The following is a 16183-nucleotide window of genomic DNA, read 5'->3' as shown; positions in this document are numbered from 1 at the left end:
GAGAAAACCTCACAGCCTTTGGTGCCTTTTCAGAGTCTAGTGAAAAAGAAAAAGAAAAAGAAAAAGAAAAAGAAAAAGAAAAAGAAAAAGAAAAAGAAAAAGAAAAAGGGGGGAAATAGAAAGAAAAAGAAAACACAGGCACATTTAACGTGAAAATGGAGGACGGCTGAAAGAAAGGAGCACCTTTGCCACCAACGCCAGAATGAAGATATCGTAAAGGGGACTGAAAAAGTATTAAGGAACTGTTAATCCTTTGGCTGGTGGGACTCCAGCTTTGCGCGAATTTGTCTCCAGTAAAGGATCTAAGACTTCTTCAATCGGAGCATATGTTCATAGAGCAATAAAACAGAAAGATTTACAGTCTCCGCCCGCCCCCCAGCAGCCTCGCACCCTTTCAGGAATTACTTATGATGATTTATAACAACAACTCCGGCAATTGTCAAACTGATAAAATAGCCCGGGCTATATGCGAGAATAAACGCTCCTATGAAAGGGTTGCGATTTATGTTCAGGTCCATTTTACTGCGTGTCTTGGTGGAGTTTGGTTTCTTTCCCGGCCCAATAGGATAATATAAAACTTCATTGATAAAAATGTAGGAGTTCTCGTGAAGTAGCGAATCTGTTCCTTAGTCACTACCACAGCACATAAACATTTGTCATTTTTGAATAATTGAATTAATGTGTTATTGTTTGAATGTATAATTCATAACATAGGAAACTTTGTCTCTGTCCTGCCACCAAAACGGAAGCAATAAAAAGCTACAATCTAGGGTTTTTAGAAATTACTCCAGCAAGGGATAATAAAGAATATCCTGTTTGCAGGAGGCATTTCCAGCTGACTGGGATTTCACAGAGAAATCTCACACTCGTCCGTATTCTATGGACTTTGTAGAGAGTGGCTTTGTATAAAAACAAAAATGCTATTTTTCCCCGGTCCGAGCTATTGATCGGGGACTTGCGAGCCGGCGTGCCCGCTCCGGGGGCCGAATGCGGCTCGGGCCGGGGCAGGAGCGGCGGGGCCGGGGCAGCCGGGGCAGCGGGGCCGGGGCAGGAGCGGCGGGGCCGGGGCAGGAGCAGGAGCCGGCCTTTGTGCGGGCGGCGGGGGAAGGCGCGCCCGGCCCCGGCTCCGGCCCCGCTGTCACAGACCCACGGCAAAATTTACGACCCCGCTTGCGATGGAGCCGAGGGCCTTTCCCCGCCGCTGGGAGCGGGCAGCGCTGCCCTGGCAGCCGCATTGTTCCTCCGCGGCGCTCCGCGCCTCCCCGCGCAGGCGGCCGCGGCCGAGGCGCCGCTCCGGGAGGCGGTGTGCCCGTCGGGCTCCCTGCTCCGCGGCGCTCCGCGCTCGCCTCTTCCCCCGCTCCCTGGGAAGCAAAGGTCATCGCTTGCGCCCGGTCCGGTTCCCGGCCGCTGCCGCGCTGGAAATCAGGAAGCAGCGTGCCCTATTTGTCAAGTGTTTGACAGCTGAGTTCATTAAGGCTTAAATAAGGAGGAATAAAAGTAAAAAATATTTACGTACCGGGCGTCTCTTTTTCAGCAGCTGCCCAAGAGCTAGGTGTGCAGGGAGAGGGACGGCACCCTTTGTATATTATATTCTTGGGATCTCTTCAGTTTTCAAGTCTGATAGAGTCCTTTGCTTGGCAGATTAATGACGACTCCGTGTTTCTTAAGGGACGTGCTGAATTAATTATTTCGCAAATCACGTGGTCAGGACTTGTAGAAATCTATTCTTATCATCTTCCTTGCACTTTGAAATTCTGCCTGTTATGACTGTTCCTAGCAAGATTATTTTGGTCTCTAGGCTTGGGGGGAAGGAGGGAGAAAAAAAAAAAAAAAAAAAAAAAAAAAAAAAAAAAAAAGAAGGAAAAAAGAATCAGGGGAAAGGGCTAACAAACATGGCCGGTGGAAGCGGTGTGGCTGTGCACCGAGAGGTCCCTATTTACTGTACTGTACAGTGAGTGGGGCTCGCTATTGACTCTGCCTTTCCTCTTCATTCTTACCTTAACGACTAGTGGTGATATAATATACAGAACTGTATTGATGTATCGGGAGTAACAGGAGGAGCCATTAAACAGCACAGAGAGAAAGTATAATCACAAGATGTGCCTCGATATTTAAACTTAGCGAGTGTGTGCTTAGAAAGGCAGCCCCAGCCTGCCCTGGGCACTCTTGGGCAGTAAGGGCACATGGTTTCTGCTGGGCACCCTGCTCCCTGCCCGGCCCGAGCCACAGACTGGATTTTTGGACTCGTGCCTTGACCACGCTCCAGGAGAGGACAAGCCCTCGCTGACAAGCACTTATGACAAAAATAGTGCAATCGACTTCTCCTGGCTATGTTATCGTCTGAGACACTTACGCTGGGAAGTAAAAAAAATATGCTTGCCATAGGTGCATGGCAAAGTTTAAAGTCTCCAAGTTGTGTTTTCTTGTGATCTTTCTTTTGTATCCGCTGTCAAAGTGAGAGTTACTGCTCAGGAAAAACTACTGTCTGCATTGCAATTTCGAATTTCCATTTCTTTATTTAATTGATTCTTTCTAGGACTCACCTAAAAGAGACACATCTGTGTGGGCATCGAGGTGACTTCAGGTGTGGCTCCTCGCCTCCTACCACACATGCAGAAATCCAGGAGTCATTCTAGGAGGGCTTGTTAAATGCAAAGCAGCAGCAAATGGATGACAGGCACTTTTAACTGCAGCCCAAAAGTAAATATAGACTCCAGCTTGGCCTAGAGTCACACCATTATGGCTGAGGCAAACAGCAAACCTGTTCAAAGGGACATTTGGAAGGATGCTATGCAGAGTCACTCATCTCTTAACACTGTAATGATGGGAGGGAGCAGCATTTTCACAGAAGGGAGACCCACCTTGTAAGGACTGATTGTTCAAGGTACAAACCAGAATCTATTTCGCTACACCTTTTATTATTTCAGAAGTATGTGGAGGGCTTACATCAAAACTACAGGCGACAGTTAGTATAAATAACGCTTTAATCAGTGGCAGCAGAACATCAGCAAAGTCTATAAAAAGCATCACACTTTGACAGAGATGAGAGTGGCGCTGGACAATGCGACCGTTTAACAAAGGCTCCAATGCACAACGTTCACCCGCGATAAACAAAAATAATCAGCTTCCCTTCATACAAAAAATAACTCTGGAGGGTTACAATCATTGAAAAAAAAAAAAAAAAAACACACAAAAAAAAAAAAAAAACAGCTCAGGTTCGTTTTGCATGAAGATAACGACCAGTGGGTGCTGCTGGTCACTATTACAGACATCCTGACCATTCAGAGCAATGGCAGCTGGAAACTATTTCTGTTTGGTGCTCTCTGCCTCCGCTTCACGTACTGTCCTGTCTTAGGGTGCAATCACACCTATGCAAACCTACGGTGCTCCAGCCCCGCTCAAAGGGGACGTGCAAACAGGGCTGTAAGAGCTGTGCCTGCTGAAGGCAACACTCGTCCTGCAGTTATTACCATTTCAAAAGACAATGAGACAAATTCTGCTCGCAGCTACATGCCTGTTTGACTTCAGTGGGCGGGGGAAGGAAATCTGGGAGCAGAAGTTGGTCCTTTAACTTCGGGAGCCATCTCGGTTGATTAGAAGCACAAAGCAAGGATTTACTTATCCAAGGCCAGTATTTTCCAGGACTGTACCTCAGAGGCCCAAGTTGGTAGCTCTCTCTCGAATAATACTTTTGCCCTGCTCGCAGCCAACTTATCGGACTTTAGGAAAACAGCGGGGGTCCGGGAGAAGGATTTTCAAGAGTAGCCAGAGGGATTTTACTTCCCCACACCCCTTTTTCTTCTTTATTTTAATAGCTCTGTATGAAGAGCAAAAGGATGGCTTTGAGCAGCTCTGGAGAGGAAAGGCCACTGCTGCAGGAACCTGGTGTAACAAAACTTGAAAACTTGGCTCAGGAATTCCCTCCTCAAGCGCTGCTGCTAGCTGCTCTCCATGCTAGAGAAAGGGAAGGGTAGTTTGGGTCCAAAAGGTTAAGGGTTTAGAGGTCACTCTTCCCGGCTGAAATACAACTAATCGAATAGAAAATTTGTCCTCTGGGTGAACCTGTTCCTGCAATTTAGCCGAACTTCAGTAAAATACCTTTTCAGCTTCTCAACGTGAAGGCGTCAGAAAAAAGACGTCTTTACTATGTATGAACTCGGTGCTTTTTGTCATAGAAACAATGATGCGAATAATGCGGGAATATCCATCTTTAATATCACGACGTGGAGATATTCAAGTATTGCCATGTGCAAGTCTGAGAACTGGGCTAACCCTAAGGAAGAACAAAGAGTTTTCTCCAGGCTCTAAAACAAAAGACCAAGTCTTAAAGACACTTTGCGGACTTCAAGGGATGAGAAAAGGGCAGAAATTAACTGCTGGCCACAGTTAACGTTGCCGAATACACTCTTGTTGAAAAGCTCGCCTTTTATTTTCGAATTAATTCAAGCCCATTTTTGCCAGCGTTTTCCCGAGCGAGCCCAGAGAGCCGTGAGTTCTCAGTGGGAAGCATCCAGCCTGGAGCAGGGCACGTTAACTCACCCCCTGCTCTTTCCACCTCCCTTCAGTGTTTGCTGAGTTTCCTTCTTCGCCACTTTTCTCTTTAATAAAGGGATCACCTCGTTACAATTTTGGCTCTGTGGTCCCTTTCCTAGGCTGCCCTGAGGGTGCAGGAGATAAGGGCTGAGCTTTAAAGACGCCTGAGCAGAGGTGCAAGTGGCTCAGGGAGCTGGTTTGGTTTGGTAGTTACAGAGCACTAAAACTTTGGCAACCAGCAGTCAGGGACAAATTCGTGGGTATTAGACCAGCTCTGCTCCCATCCAAGCCTTTCATCTTTCCTGAAAGCTACTTGCTGAGATTTCCAGTCATTGCAGTCATGTGTCATGGTTTGCTTAAAAGCAATCACTGTTCTAAAAAGAAAAAAAAAAAGCAACAAAAATCCCCACCAAAACCAGAAAAACCCCACCAAAACAACAACAACAAAAAAAAACTACCCAATCTTAAAAAAACACCCAAACCTAAAAACTAAACAAACCAAAGCCATAAAAACCCAATATAAACCCAAAACAAAACAAACCAGCAGCCCACATAGACTATGTCTCTCTAGCAGAAAAGAAATTTAAAATTCAGTTGAAAGAATGTGTTCAGCTTTCAGCTTTGAATGGCTCAGTTTATATCAGAAATTACATTAATTTTTCAGTCTGGGTTGCTGTTGTTTTTTTGTGGGGTTGGGTTTTTTTTGTGACCTCGTCTCTTTCTTTTCCCTTTTTTTCTTTCCATTTTTAAATGAGGTATCGATGGTTTAAAGCACAGCGCTGAACAGAGCAGACTTTGGAAACAGATTTCAAGCCTTTTAGCTCTGGATGGCACACGGTAAGAAGCAGGAACACTTTTCCTATTCACAAAGATGGAAATTTAAAAACAAGGGTGGGGGGGAACAAGAAAGTTGTGTACGTTCAAGACAAGTAAACATTACATATGTGTTCATGAGACTGGGAAGGAAAAATCCTGTATTCCAGCTCCCCTTCCTCGTTTTTGGTTTGACTATTTTTCTTTTTGTCTTCATTCTTCTAAGCAACAAATAAATAAATACACTAACATTACCAGAACATAAAATAACCCGTTTTCACTTCATTTCTATGCACACTTTCTGAGACGTTATGGAAATGAGCAAGAATTTTCATTACACCGAGAAAGGTAAAGCAGCACAAAAAAAAAAAGTTCACAATTACTAGTCTTTATGTTCGAATAAAAGACTATGCTATGAATTTCCTGTCCTCAACTTGCCCAAAATGCATCCTCCCGAAATTGCATGGGATAAAAAGACAATTACAAGTATAAATCCCAGAATAAAGCATCCAATCTTCACTTCAGAATTCAAAACTGAAACACAGGACAGTTTCATTTTCAATGATTTATTATTTTTTAAGGACAGAAGGTCTCATTTAATATTTTTCCCAATTCCCACTGCCTGCATGATGGTTTGTTTGTTTGTTTTTCCCTCTCTCTTTCTTTCCTTTTTTTTTTTTTTTTTTCTTTTTGTTTTCCTTTTTTAGGTTGTGCTAGCAGAGGCAAATAAAATAAAGTCCAAAGTAGCGTCATTTTGTCTCCTTTGTACAACAGTACCTTAAAGAAAGATGACAGTTTCTCGTGTCCTTAGCTGCTACATGCAGGTTCTGCTTGGGCAGTGTCAGTTATGTACAGTACTGGTCAGAAGCGAAGGATGAAATGGAAAATTTCACCTCTTCTACAAAGTTGTCAAGTCAGTCTGATGGTCCTTGGAACCAGTTTGTAAATGGGGGTTTGAACCAGAGGAAGAAGATCTGCCCTTCGTGTTGGGCAGTTTGTGATCTTTTTTCCACTTCATTCTTCTGTTCTGAAACCAGATCTTGATCTGGCGCTCAGAGAGACACAAAGTGTGGGCTATCTCGATACGGCGGCGCCTGGTCAGGTACCTGTTAAAATGAAATTCTTTTTCCAGTTCTAGGACTTGCTGTCTGGTGTAAGCTGTGCGGGAGCGTTTAGGTTCCCCTCCGTTGTAATTGGGATTCACTGGGAAAAAAATACGGAGAACTTTTACAAAGCTAATCTTGACTTGCCGGTCCGACTTTACAAAAGAAAACCTTACGAGCTGCGAGCATGTGGCCGAGCTGGATTCGTCCCAGTCGCTTACAATGGCCGGGCTGCTGCTTTCCCCCCTCGTTTGAGGCAGGCACTACGGGCACACGCAGCTAGGTAGGCTGGGAGCCTCTAGAAGGCTCCTAAAATGGAGTTTTCTCCTGCACGCCAAAGCCCCGCATGGCCAACGGCCTATTTCCTCGGCAATAAAAATTTATGGCGAGTGTAATTGGCCACCTCGGCTTGAAAAGCTCGCCCACGAGCCTGGCAGGGACTCGGCAGAGCGCCGCTGAGGCCGATCGGAAGCAGGGGAGAGGAGCAAAGTAAGAAGAGGATCCTTACCCGAGTTAACATGGACTTTCTTCATCCAGGGATAAACTACTGCCGGCTGCTTTACTGCGGAGCCGTTTGGGGGTTTGAGGGCCGGCTGCTGGCTGCAGGCTCGCGGGTTGGGCATTGGAGGCGGTGGACAATGCTCTGCTGGGCCGGGGAAGTGGCTCGCCGGGCCGGATTGCTCCTGTCCGTGACCCCGCGGCTGCCCGGCAGAGCCCTGGGCATTGCTACAGCTAAAGGGCTGCTCGCTGTAGTTTGACCGTGGGTAGAGTCCCTGGTGCTGGAAATCAGCGCCCTGCGAGGCACTGTAGTACTCGGCCCCCTGCTCGCCTAAGTAGCTATTCTGCAAATATTCCTCGCAAGGAGGAAATTTGGGATCCACATACTTAGAGTTCACCATATACGAACTCATGGCCATTAATTTCTGAAGGTAGAAAATACTAATTTTTCTCGTGTTGTCTTTTTTTCCCCTGCCATAGAGCCCTCCTACTTGCTGTCAACTGAATAAAGTTAGGCGGGCATGTGACCGGCCCGGCCAATGGGGAGCCGGGCGCCCACCGCCGCATTTCCCCGCATTTCCAGCGATTCCTCTCAATAACATCCCTCTCACCGAATGACCCCCCTCTCCGGCGGGCCGCACCCGCAAACCAGGTACCGGAGGTGTGGGGGTACCCCGGGGCGGCGGCCGCTGCCCTGCCCACAGCCTTTTGTCTGAGCCGCCTTCCCCCAGCCCCGGGGGATGCTGCCCTGCCGTCCGAGCCGCTAGCCAGGATCGCCACCGGGGCTTGGTGCCTCGCTTTAAATAAAATAAGAAAAAGAATCGAAAGGAATATACAGAGCGATGAGCTGAAGCGGGGTTAAAAGGGAAGAAACTGATAAGCAGGCGAGGGAAAGAAAAGCCATCAAAGAAGAGGGTAATATGATGTACAATAGATCTGTCCTGTCTTTGTCTAGCAGAGGTCATCCAAAAGTTACCAGAATTTAGTTCTGCTGAATAAAATTAGGCAATCAGTAACTTCTCATTCACTTTCAAGCCTCAAAATATACGTGTGCAAACGTATGCGTGCACAGACGCAAACGCCAACATATATTTCTAAATCTACACATGTATGTATATAAAATCGTACAGATGGCAAGAAAGAGTTCACTTTTAACCACTAAAGTTCAATCAATTGAACTGGAGACGTCATTTAATTAGGTTAAAAATATCACGGGTTTAATGAGATAAATTCGGTCTTCATTCATCAATATCATTCCTGGAGCACAAGTAAATACATTCCAGCGAGGCGAATGCTGCTTTTGCTGCTGTCGTAAATATTTTGATGCGATCTGGACCCTTGACAGGGAAATTTTGCTAACGTCTCGCATATCTAGCTAATTTATGAGTATCTTATAAAAGACTCATTCACTGATTGGTAGATAATATCTTTTTTTTTTTTTTTTTCTCCCAGAAATTTTGTAACTTCTGGTGAATTTAACTGTTTAGATTCAAAGATTGTCAGTGAGAGTTAGGACTGAACGACAACCGAAGTTTTAAGAAACGTCCTAAAACCTAGCAAATAGGAGCGAGGCAGCAAAACTTTTATAATTTCTGAGTGTTCAGCACGCACATGCCTCTTGATTCCGCCAGTATTTTAACTTCTAACCATCTGCAGAAAGGTGAAGTTTTTGCATCGACCATATATTCCCCTAGAATCGAATCTGTGACTATATGAATATCACACAAATTCGGTTCTACAGGGTATATATAGACAACGTAATAACATTCTGTTTTCATCTACAATATAGCAGGTCTCTGCAATTCTCTTAGTCTCTTACTGTCTTCTGAGGAATGCAAACTATTCTGCTGGGACTCAGTTCTGAAATACAGATTTGCAGGAAGGTGGGATTTCAGAAAAGATTCACGCTTGTTATTATTGCTGCAATAGAGCTACACGACCCTCCACCAATTCAAAGCGACGAATTTCGCCTACCAAATTCTCAGAAAGACCTGCCGCTTTCTTTAAATTCTCTGCCACTTACGTCCTCGCTATGGAAAATGGACGTGGTCAGTCAAATTGCGCTATTTAGAGTGATAATGGTTCAAGTAATTTAGCTAGGAGTCTTTAAATATTTAGGCTAACACGAATCTGAAAAGATTCTCCATAATTAGAAATTCCCCCAAAATAAAAAAGAATTTCTGAAAAATCGAAACAGAAGCAAAACAGCCGACAACAGAAACAGCGGTTGGTGAAAAAGATGAGGTTAAAAGCTGGAGTTAGTTGCTCTCGGGAAAAAGAGAGTTTCCAAATTTACCTTCGTCCTATTATGCTGGTCTAGCTATTATCCCCGCGATCTGCCTGCGAGCCTTAGACTCGCACCCTCCCAGGTTTTCCCTGCCGTAGCGTTTATGGTGAAGGGCAGGGCGAGAGGTCAGCCGAAATCATTTACAAACATATCACAAAGTTTCATTATTTTTACTTTGTCGACAGCGGCACACAGGAGTACAAAAGTTCATGAATTGTGTCTGACCCAGCTCCTCACTGCTGTCCTGCGGTCAACCTCTTCTCCTTCCACTATTTAAAACAGGCACCATAAGGACAAATAATGGTGCGGGTGTGATACATCCAACCACTGCGGAGGGCAGATTTGGGGGTGTTGCGCTTATCCGAGCGATGTGCACCGGGTTGTTTGGCTGCCTCCAGCTCCCAAGCGCCTGAGCTGGGAGATGCTATTTTCAAACGCCTGCTTTCCTACCACTGCGGCGGTGCCTCCTTCGCAGCAAGTGCAACACAAAACGACTTTAAATCCTTCATCTCCCCCCGGATTCTTCAAATCCCTACCCAGCTATTTTCAGCATCTCTCCCGCTTTCGCATCCTTTCTCTGAGGGGAGAGGGGACCCCCCCCCGCCCTCGCGGGGGTTGTTTAGCACCCGGCTGAACAGGCAGGGTAACTCCCCTCCGCCCCCCAAAGAGAGCTCTCCTTTGGGGCAGCCCCGGGCGCGGACCAGCCCGCCTAGGGCTGCCCAGGGAGCAGCGAGGGAGCTGGGGAAGCAGCAGCTCCCCGTTCTGCTTAATACTACACATTTTCATATTTGTTAGACGCTGTGACCTGCGTTTCACCTTATTGCACGACTTGCTCAGACAGGTCAAAGCCAAAGAGTTATTGATGAACAAAAGCGTTATATATTCACCTCCTGTTCAACTGCCCATACAAAATACTTTTGATCTATCAGGCTTTTTGTATTCTGGTTCATAATCAGTATGCTAAATGTACGTTGGCAGAAAACAAGTAATCCATACATTTAGGGCCGACCCTGGAATAAAATGCCAAGGGCGTCTAAGTAGCACAGGACTGAGCTATGGGGGAAGGAAAGTTACCTATGGAACACAATTAAAATTGCAACGCTGAAGGCGATTCTTTAGCTTGTATTTATGGGACTCGAAAACCAATACTGCAATGGAAGACAAAAAGACCGGGAGAAGTTTGGCACATACAGTGAAATAGATTATTTATCAGGAAACAGGGAGAGGAAGCGGAGAAACGCAAACAAACACACACGCAAACACTCCTCTCCTTCACATGCTCCGGGTCAGAGCCGGGCTGCCAGAAACGGGAAGGGCGATGTACAACCTAATGCATCTCCAAATACCGCAGTCTTTCTCTCCCTCTTTGAGAGACAAGCCGGTCTCAGCCTGGAAGACCAGGACCAATGCACCCAGCTCCTCACTGGAGCCAGAAAGGTTCAACAGCAGCTCCAGATACACACTGATCTTCTGCCCTCCCCTCGGTCCCCCTGGCGCAGCTCAGGCAGGACCATTTGGGATTCGAAAACCCCTACAGTAAAAGGTTGCCCTGCTAAGCTCTGATACCCGTTCTATTCCGTGCCTTCACAGCATCTAAACCCGCGTTAGAGTCTGCCTTGCCCCGAGACCTCTCTCACCAGCAGAGCAGCCCTACTGCCCGCAGAGCCGGGCTGCAGCTGGGCTGCCCCGGCTCGCCAGCCCCGACCGCCCCGGCCCCTGCCGCCTCCTTCACCCCGCCAGCCGCCTGTGCCAAACGAGGGGAACAGCAGAAAGCAGGCACAGCTCTGCTTGGGACCCCGTCTGCAGAAAAGAGTGGGAGTAGCCAAGGTTATGAGGTGCTGGGATACAACGTGATCCGTCTGGATTCTGCACAGGGAGGCGCTGTACAGTCCCGCCGAGTTAAAATGGAAACGCTGCTAATTGCTTTGGAGTGCTTAAAAGCAGGACGACACCTGTACAGCCCTGTAATAAACCCCCAGGAGACCGCACCTCTGCTTTTAATGCTAGCCAGGATTATGACATGGTACCACAAACCGACTCCACAAGAACCTTCCCATGCTGACATAGTCCTTTCTCTTTTTTTCTTTTTTCTTTTTTTTCTTTTTTTTGGGGGGGGAGGGGTGGTGGAGGAGGAGAAGGAAGAAATATCCATCAGGTATCATAGTTTGCGGGTTTTTTAGGTCTGGAGGGAAGAACCAGGATTTTCGAATAACACAAACTACAAGAAATAAAAGGTTACTTACTGTGGATATTCTTCCATGCTGCAGAACCTGTTGCAATAAAAACGTTTGTTACTGTTGTATTCCACATACGGGTGATATTTCTGGAGCACAATTACAAACCACGTTTGATAGATGAAGGCAGAGAGGAGCTGGTGGTAAATCCTGCAAGCAGAGGAGTGGTGGGATGGAAGCCCCTTCCAAATGAGGACCACGTTGCTTTCAGGCAGTTTTTTATGAATACACGCTTTCCCTGTGCCTGGGGTGTGATCTTTCACTTTTAATATCCATAGTCTAAATTTTATACGGGATAATTTCTAAAGAAATTAAGAGCCAGACCTCCTTCTTTCACTAATGGAAAAGAATAACAAAGGCCTTTTTTTTTTTTTTTTTTGTTCTGTGGGAATCCAGTCGCATTCAGATCACCTTTGCCAAACCATCACCCACAAAATACGCCACGCAGCATTACATCCGTGCTAAACACAGAAAGACCTATAAATTTATCAGAATAAACATCGGATTACTCCAAAATAGTTCTCTTTTAGAATCACCTAATTAACCTCTGAGTAACCACGAGACATGCGCCTTTGTTTGCATTATAGAAGGATAGATTTGACTTCAACTTTCCTTCAAATATTTTATTAAATCTATTCAAAGATCACATAAGGGAAGCAAACCCACACGTTTAGTCTAATTCTCCTGAAACTCGTCATATATTTAAAAGTAAATACTACTGGGGAGTTCTTTTCTGTTAGCGATTTTTCATCTCCTGTATTGCCTTCCTACGATATCTTGGCGAGTTATTGTATTAAACACAGAGCATTTGCCTCCGTATCAATACTTCACTGCATAGAGGTGCCTAAGACCTTTCTTGTTAATTTAATTATTTCTTTTTTTGTTGTTGTTTTTTTAAGTTCTGCCCACTCTAGGTAACATTCATAGCCTGCGAGGAGAGTGGATTAATATCAGTATTTTGGCACTAAGCATCCTCTTACGGAGCCTTTCCTTTTATCTTCAATTTTTATTAAAATAAATGGCTTTTATTTAAAAAAAAATAATAATTTAAAAAGCTTATCTCCATTTAAGAAACGCCATCAAATTCGGAAATGTCAGGCAGAGCAGCCGGCTGGCCCCGGCGCGGCCGCAGCACCTGAGGGTACCTGCGGGTTCCGGAGCCGCGGCGGGCGGGCAGCGCTGCCGCCCCGCTCCGGTGAGAGCCCGGGCCCGAGCCCGAGCGGCGGAGGGAGGCGATTGCGGACTTACTGTGCGCTCCCCCCGCGGCCTGGGGGACCCGGGAGCAGAGGTGCCTGCGCGCTCGCATTCCGCCGACGGATCCCTGCTAACACTTTCCCGATTACTGCTTCCAGGAACGAAAGCATCTGCACTTGTATGCTCTTAAACTAATTTATGGTGGGAATTATATTTTGGCTTGTCAACTCTCAAGCCATAAAACAAAGTTTATTGGAATCACGTGCTTCTAAATAGCCACTCAGGACTTATCTCTGTGGAACCATAAATAACCTTCAGCTTTAAACTTTTATTCGCTAAATAAAGGTTCTCTGAATCTGTCCTATAAAACGGGACCGGGTCGAAATAGCGGGGATGGGTGGAAGCTCAGCTGCATGGCGTTATGCCGGCCTTTTTGAGGAGCGTGTTTTAGGAAAAGCTGCAAAGGGGACTTAGAGCTCCCAAAGTGCTCTTGGGAAAGGAGCCGGGCGTGTTTTCTGTGGGTACCAGTTCAAACCTTTCTTTACAGCTCTTGGGGTACAAGGAAGCACATCTTTAGGAGGAAATAAAAAAAAAAGTCCCACAAAAAAACCCAACCCCCCCCCCAAAAAAAAAAAACCAAAAAACCAAAAAACAAACAAACAAACAAAAACAAAACAAAACAAAACACCACACACACACACACACACACACAAAAAAAAAAAAAAAATAAAACCAACCCAACCAAAACAAAACCAAAAACCCCAAACCAACTGAAAGATGGAACCTCTTCTCCCTTTCCTGGATGTTTATGGCATTTTGGTGAGGCTCCCCTGCAAAACGGCTTTGAGTCATTCATCCCAAAGCTTGGGAGAGCTGTGCCACGGGCTGCAGGTTCGCCGGGCACCCGAGGGACCTTTGTAAGTGACCAAACTGCTGCCAAGAGTGAGTGCACAGGGCTTCGGAAAGGGAGAAAGTGTGAAGCCTGCCACAATGAGATCTTTGAGGACTGGAAGTTTAAGGACGGTTATAAAGCAATAAAAGAGCCCTGGTGTGAAGGGAGCAGGGTGTGAGCTCGCAAATGAGAATTTCAAGGAGCCCGAGCACAGGAAGTCAAATGTCCCAGGCAGTCACACAGCATGAAGAAACTCGGGCATCAGCTCCCAATCTATCATGGCTAAGATGGGGACGTCGGAGCGGCCAGCAGCTCCTGGTGCATCCCAGGAAGGGTTCGTGCCTTCCCAGAGGGCGGGGAGCTGTGTCAGCCCCGCCGGGACCGGCCCCTGCAGAGGGGACACGGCCCTCGCCCGGCCCGGGGGTGAGAGTGCGCCTCCGCCCGGGGGCTCGGCTCTGGAAAACGAGCAAAATGCAATTCCCTGCTGGGTGGTGGCACCAACTGAGTGGTGCCTGTTAACGCTAGAGTCTGCTCTTACTTATGAAGTCACCCAAAAGGGCCGGCTCAGCTCTCTCTATGTTTTTTAGATGGCTCCAGTCACAGCTGAACAATTTCTCTTCCTTCAGATAACAAGAGGCATCCCCAGGTCCTTCCCCTCCTTCTTTATGATCCAGCAGAGTGGCTTTACATTCCACTATTTTTCTTGCTCTTTGCAAGCCCTTACTCACAAAGCATTGCCTTCATGGTTTTTCAGTGGCCTAAGCTGTGGAAGAGCCCTTTCCTCTCCCCTGCCCAGGACGGCTGGCAGGGGCAGTGCACAAGGTGGCATTTTGGACACAATGCACGGTCTGAGAAGCTTTATCAGGCCCAGGGGCTGCAGCCAGCCATCCCAGAAAAAGGAATGGGCTGCCTTGCGTGGGGCTGACTGCAGGGTCTCTGTCAGCTGGTGCACGGCCTGCGCTCCCAGTCCTGGGCAGGCAGAGGGACAAGTTCCCTGGAGCTCCCTGAGCCCTGCTCAGGCACCTGGGCCTGGCCACAGTGGGCCCTGGATCAGGCTTTGTGGTAGCCTCCAGCTGCCTCCTCCCCAAACACATCACCCCCACTGGCCTCTGGAAGAAGGGCGTCAGCAGCAGGCAGCTGCAGGGAGCCAAAGTGGCCACACCTGGAGAGAGGAAAGAAAAGGCTGAGTGGTGGGACAGGAGGGGTGGGGTGTAATGAGAACGTGCAATAAAACGTGGGGGAAAGAGTTTGGGACAAGAAGTAGGATGCAGAATCGAGTGTGTTTGCCCCAGGCCTGGCCCTGAGTGCTGGGTATGGCACAGGTCAGGCCCCAGGCAGCCATGGGTGGGCTCTAGGCCCTGTGCAATACTGTGAGCATCACATCCCTCCCTCGGTGTCTGTGAATGCTTCAGCTCTCTTGGCCTGTCTCGTGGGCAAGAGAAGGCCATGGTTTGGAGATGAGAGACTGCCTGGCATGTGCAGGAGGAGAGGAGCCTTGGACAGGCAGGTGGCATGGCAGCCAGGCTGCAGAAGTGACAGCCCCTGGCGAATGGGGTGGCCCGGGCTGGGCATATGCTTCAGACACACGTGTCCAGGACATGGGGCTGTGAAAGATGAGGCTGTGAGACAGTGAGGAGTTGATGATTGAGATACAGCTCCCTCTCAGTTAAGGACAAGACAAGTGTTTCAGTAACTGAGTAATTCTAGCCATGAGATTTTTGAAGTGGGAATTAGAACGATTTTCACATTTCCTATTCTAAAATGCAGATGTGAAATTTGACTTTGAAGCTCTGGCCAGTTCATTCTCTAGGCTTTTATGCAAGTTTTCATATTTGGGGCTGATGATCTGGAGACAGATAAGAGGTGTAATGACATAACACAGTAACAATTGGTTTCCCTCTGGTAATTGTGATAAAGAGGTTGGGGGAATAGAATCACATGTGCATGCCGCCATCGCTCTCAGTGCGACTTGACAGACACGACGACTGGCATCCTACCCTGAGGACCACGCTGCCGGAAAATTACAGGCTCCATCTCTGACTTTGAAGACCTATTAAGCACCTTGATAGCGTCCAACGCATTTTGCCCCTCCGCTTTTATCATAACCCCGACTTTTCAAGAGTCACCTCGTCGCCCATGCCCTGGCAGAGCAGGATGTGGGCATGCAAAATCCCCTGCCTGCAGCGCCCCACGCCCGCAGGCAGATCCGGGGGCAGCGGAGGCCCGGAGCGGGCAGGGCGGCGTCGAGCCGCGCCTCAACATCAAACGGGGCAGCGGCGGCGACACCTCGGGTCCGCGGGGGAAGAGGGCGAGGAGTGCGGGGCAGGGAGGGGAGGCCGGGGGCCGTGGGAGCGCCCCGCCGGGACAGGCACGGCCCGTGGGGGTGGGTGCCGCCAGGGTCGTGTCCGGGCACGGCTGGGGAAGGTGAAGCCTGCAGGCAACAGGAGAGGCGGAGGCAGGGAGCTCTGCCGGGCCCCGGCTTGCAGGAGGCAAGGGAGGGTGCGCGGGGGCCGGGGGCTGCGCCCGCGGGAAGGGAGCCGGCGGGAAGGAGGGTGCTCTGGCACCCGCATCAAAGGAGCGGGGAGGGAAGAGGCGGGTGCCCGACATCAAAGCGCGGGCTGGTGACCGA

At 48.0% G+C, this 16183-nt stretch overlaps 1 protein-coding gene across 1 annotated transcript; it reads right to left on the bottom strand.

Moving 5' to 3' along the window:
* Positions 1 to 2901: 2901 nt before the first annotated feature.
* Positions 2902 to 9209, bottom strand: HOXD4 (homeobox D4). The gene is made up of 2 exons (XM_063162185.1): positions 6958 to 9209; positions 2902 to 6549 (listed from the first exon to the last, which is right to left on the bottom strand). Exons 1-2 carry the CDS (start codon positions 7364 to 7366, stop codon positions 6245 to 6247), a joined length of 714 nt encoding a protein of 237 aa, XP_063018255.1. The 5' UTR covers positions 7367 to 9209; the 3' UTR covers positions 2902 to 6244.
* Between the last annotated feature and the right edge of the window lie 6974 nt (positions 9210 to 16183).

Source organism: Melospiza melodia, chromosome 8, assembly GCF_035770615.1.
Source record: "Melospiza melodia melodia isolate bMelMel2 chromosome 8, bMelMel2.pri, whole genome shotgun sequence".
In the NCBI taxonomy this organism is placed as follows: Eukaryota; Metazoa; Chordata; class Aves; order Passeriformes; family Passerellidae; genus Melospiza; species Melospiza melodia.
The sequence above is the reverse complement of the archived record's forward strand: the minus strand, read 5'-3'. Positions and strand labels throughout refer to the sequence as shown.

Bases quoted from the DNA above. Each gene is read 5' to 3' on its own strand.
- HOXD4 (XM_063162185.1), bottom strand. From the start codon at position 7,366: ATGGCCATGAGTTCGTATATGGTGAACTCTAAGTATGTGGATCCCAAA. The intron at 6,550-6,957 runs GTAAGGATCCTC...TTTTTTTCCCAG, and splicing joins GAAAGTCCATGTTAACTCGG to TGAATCCCAATTACAACGGA.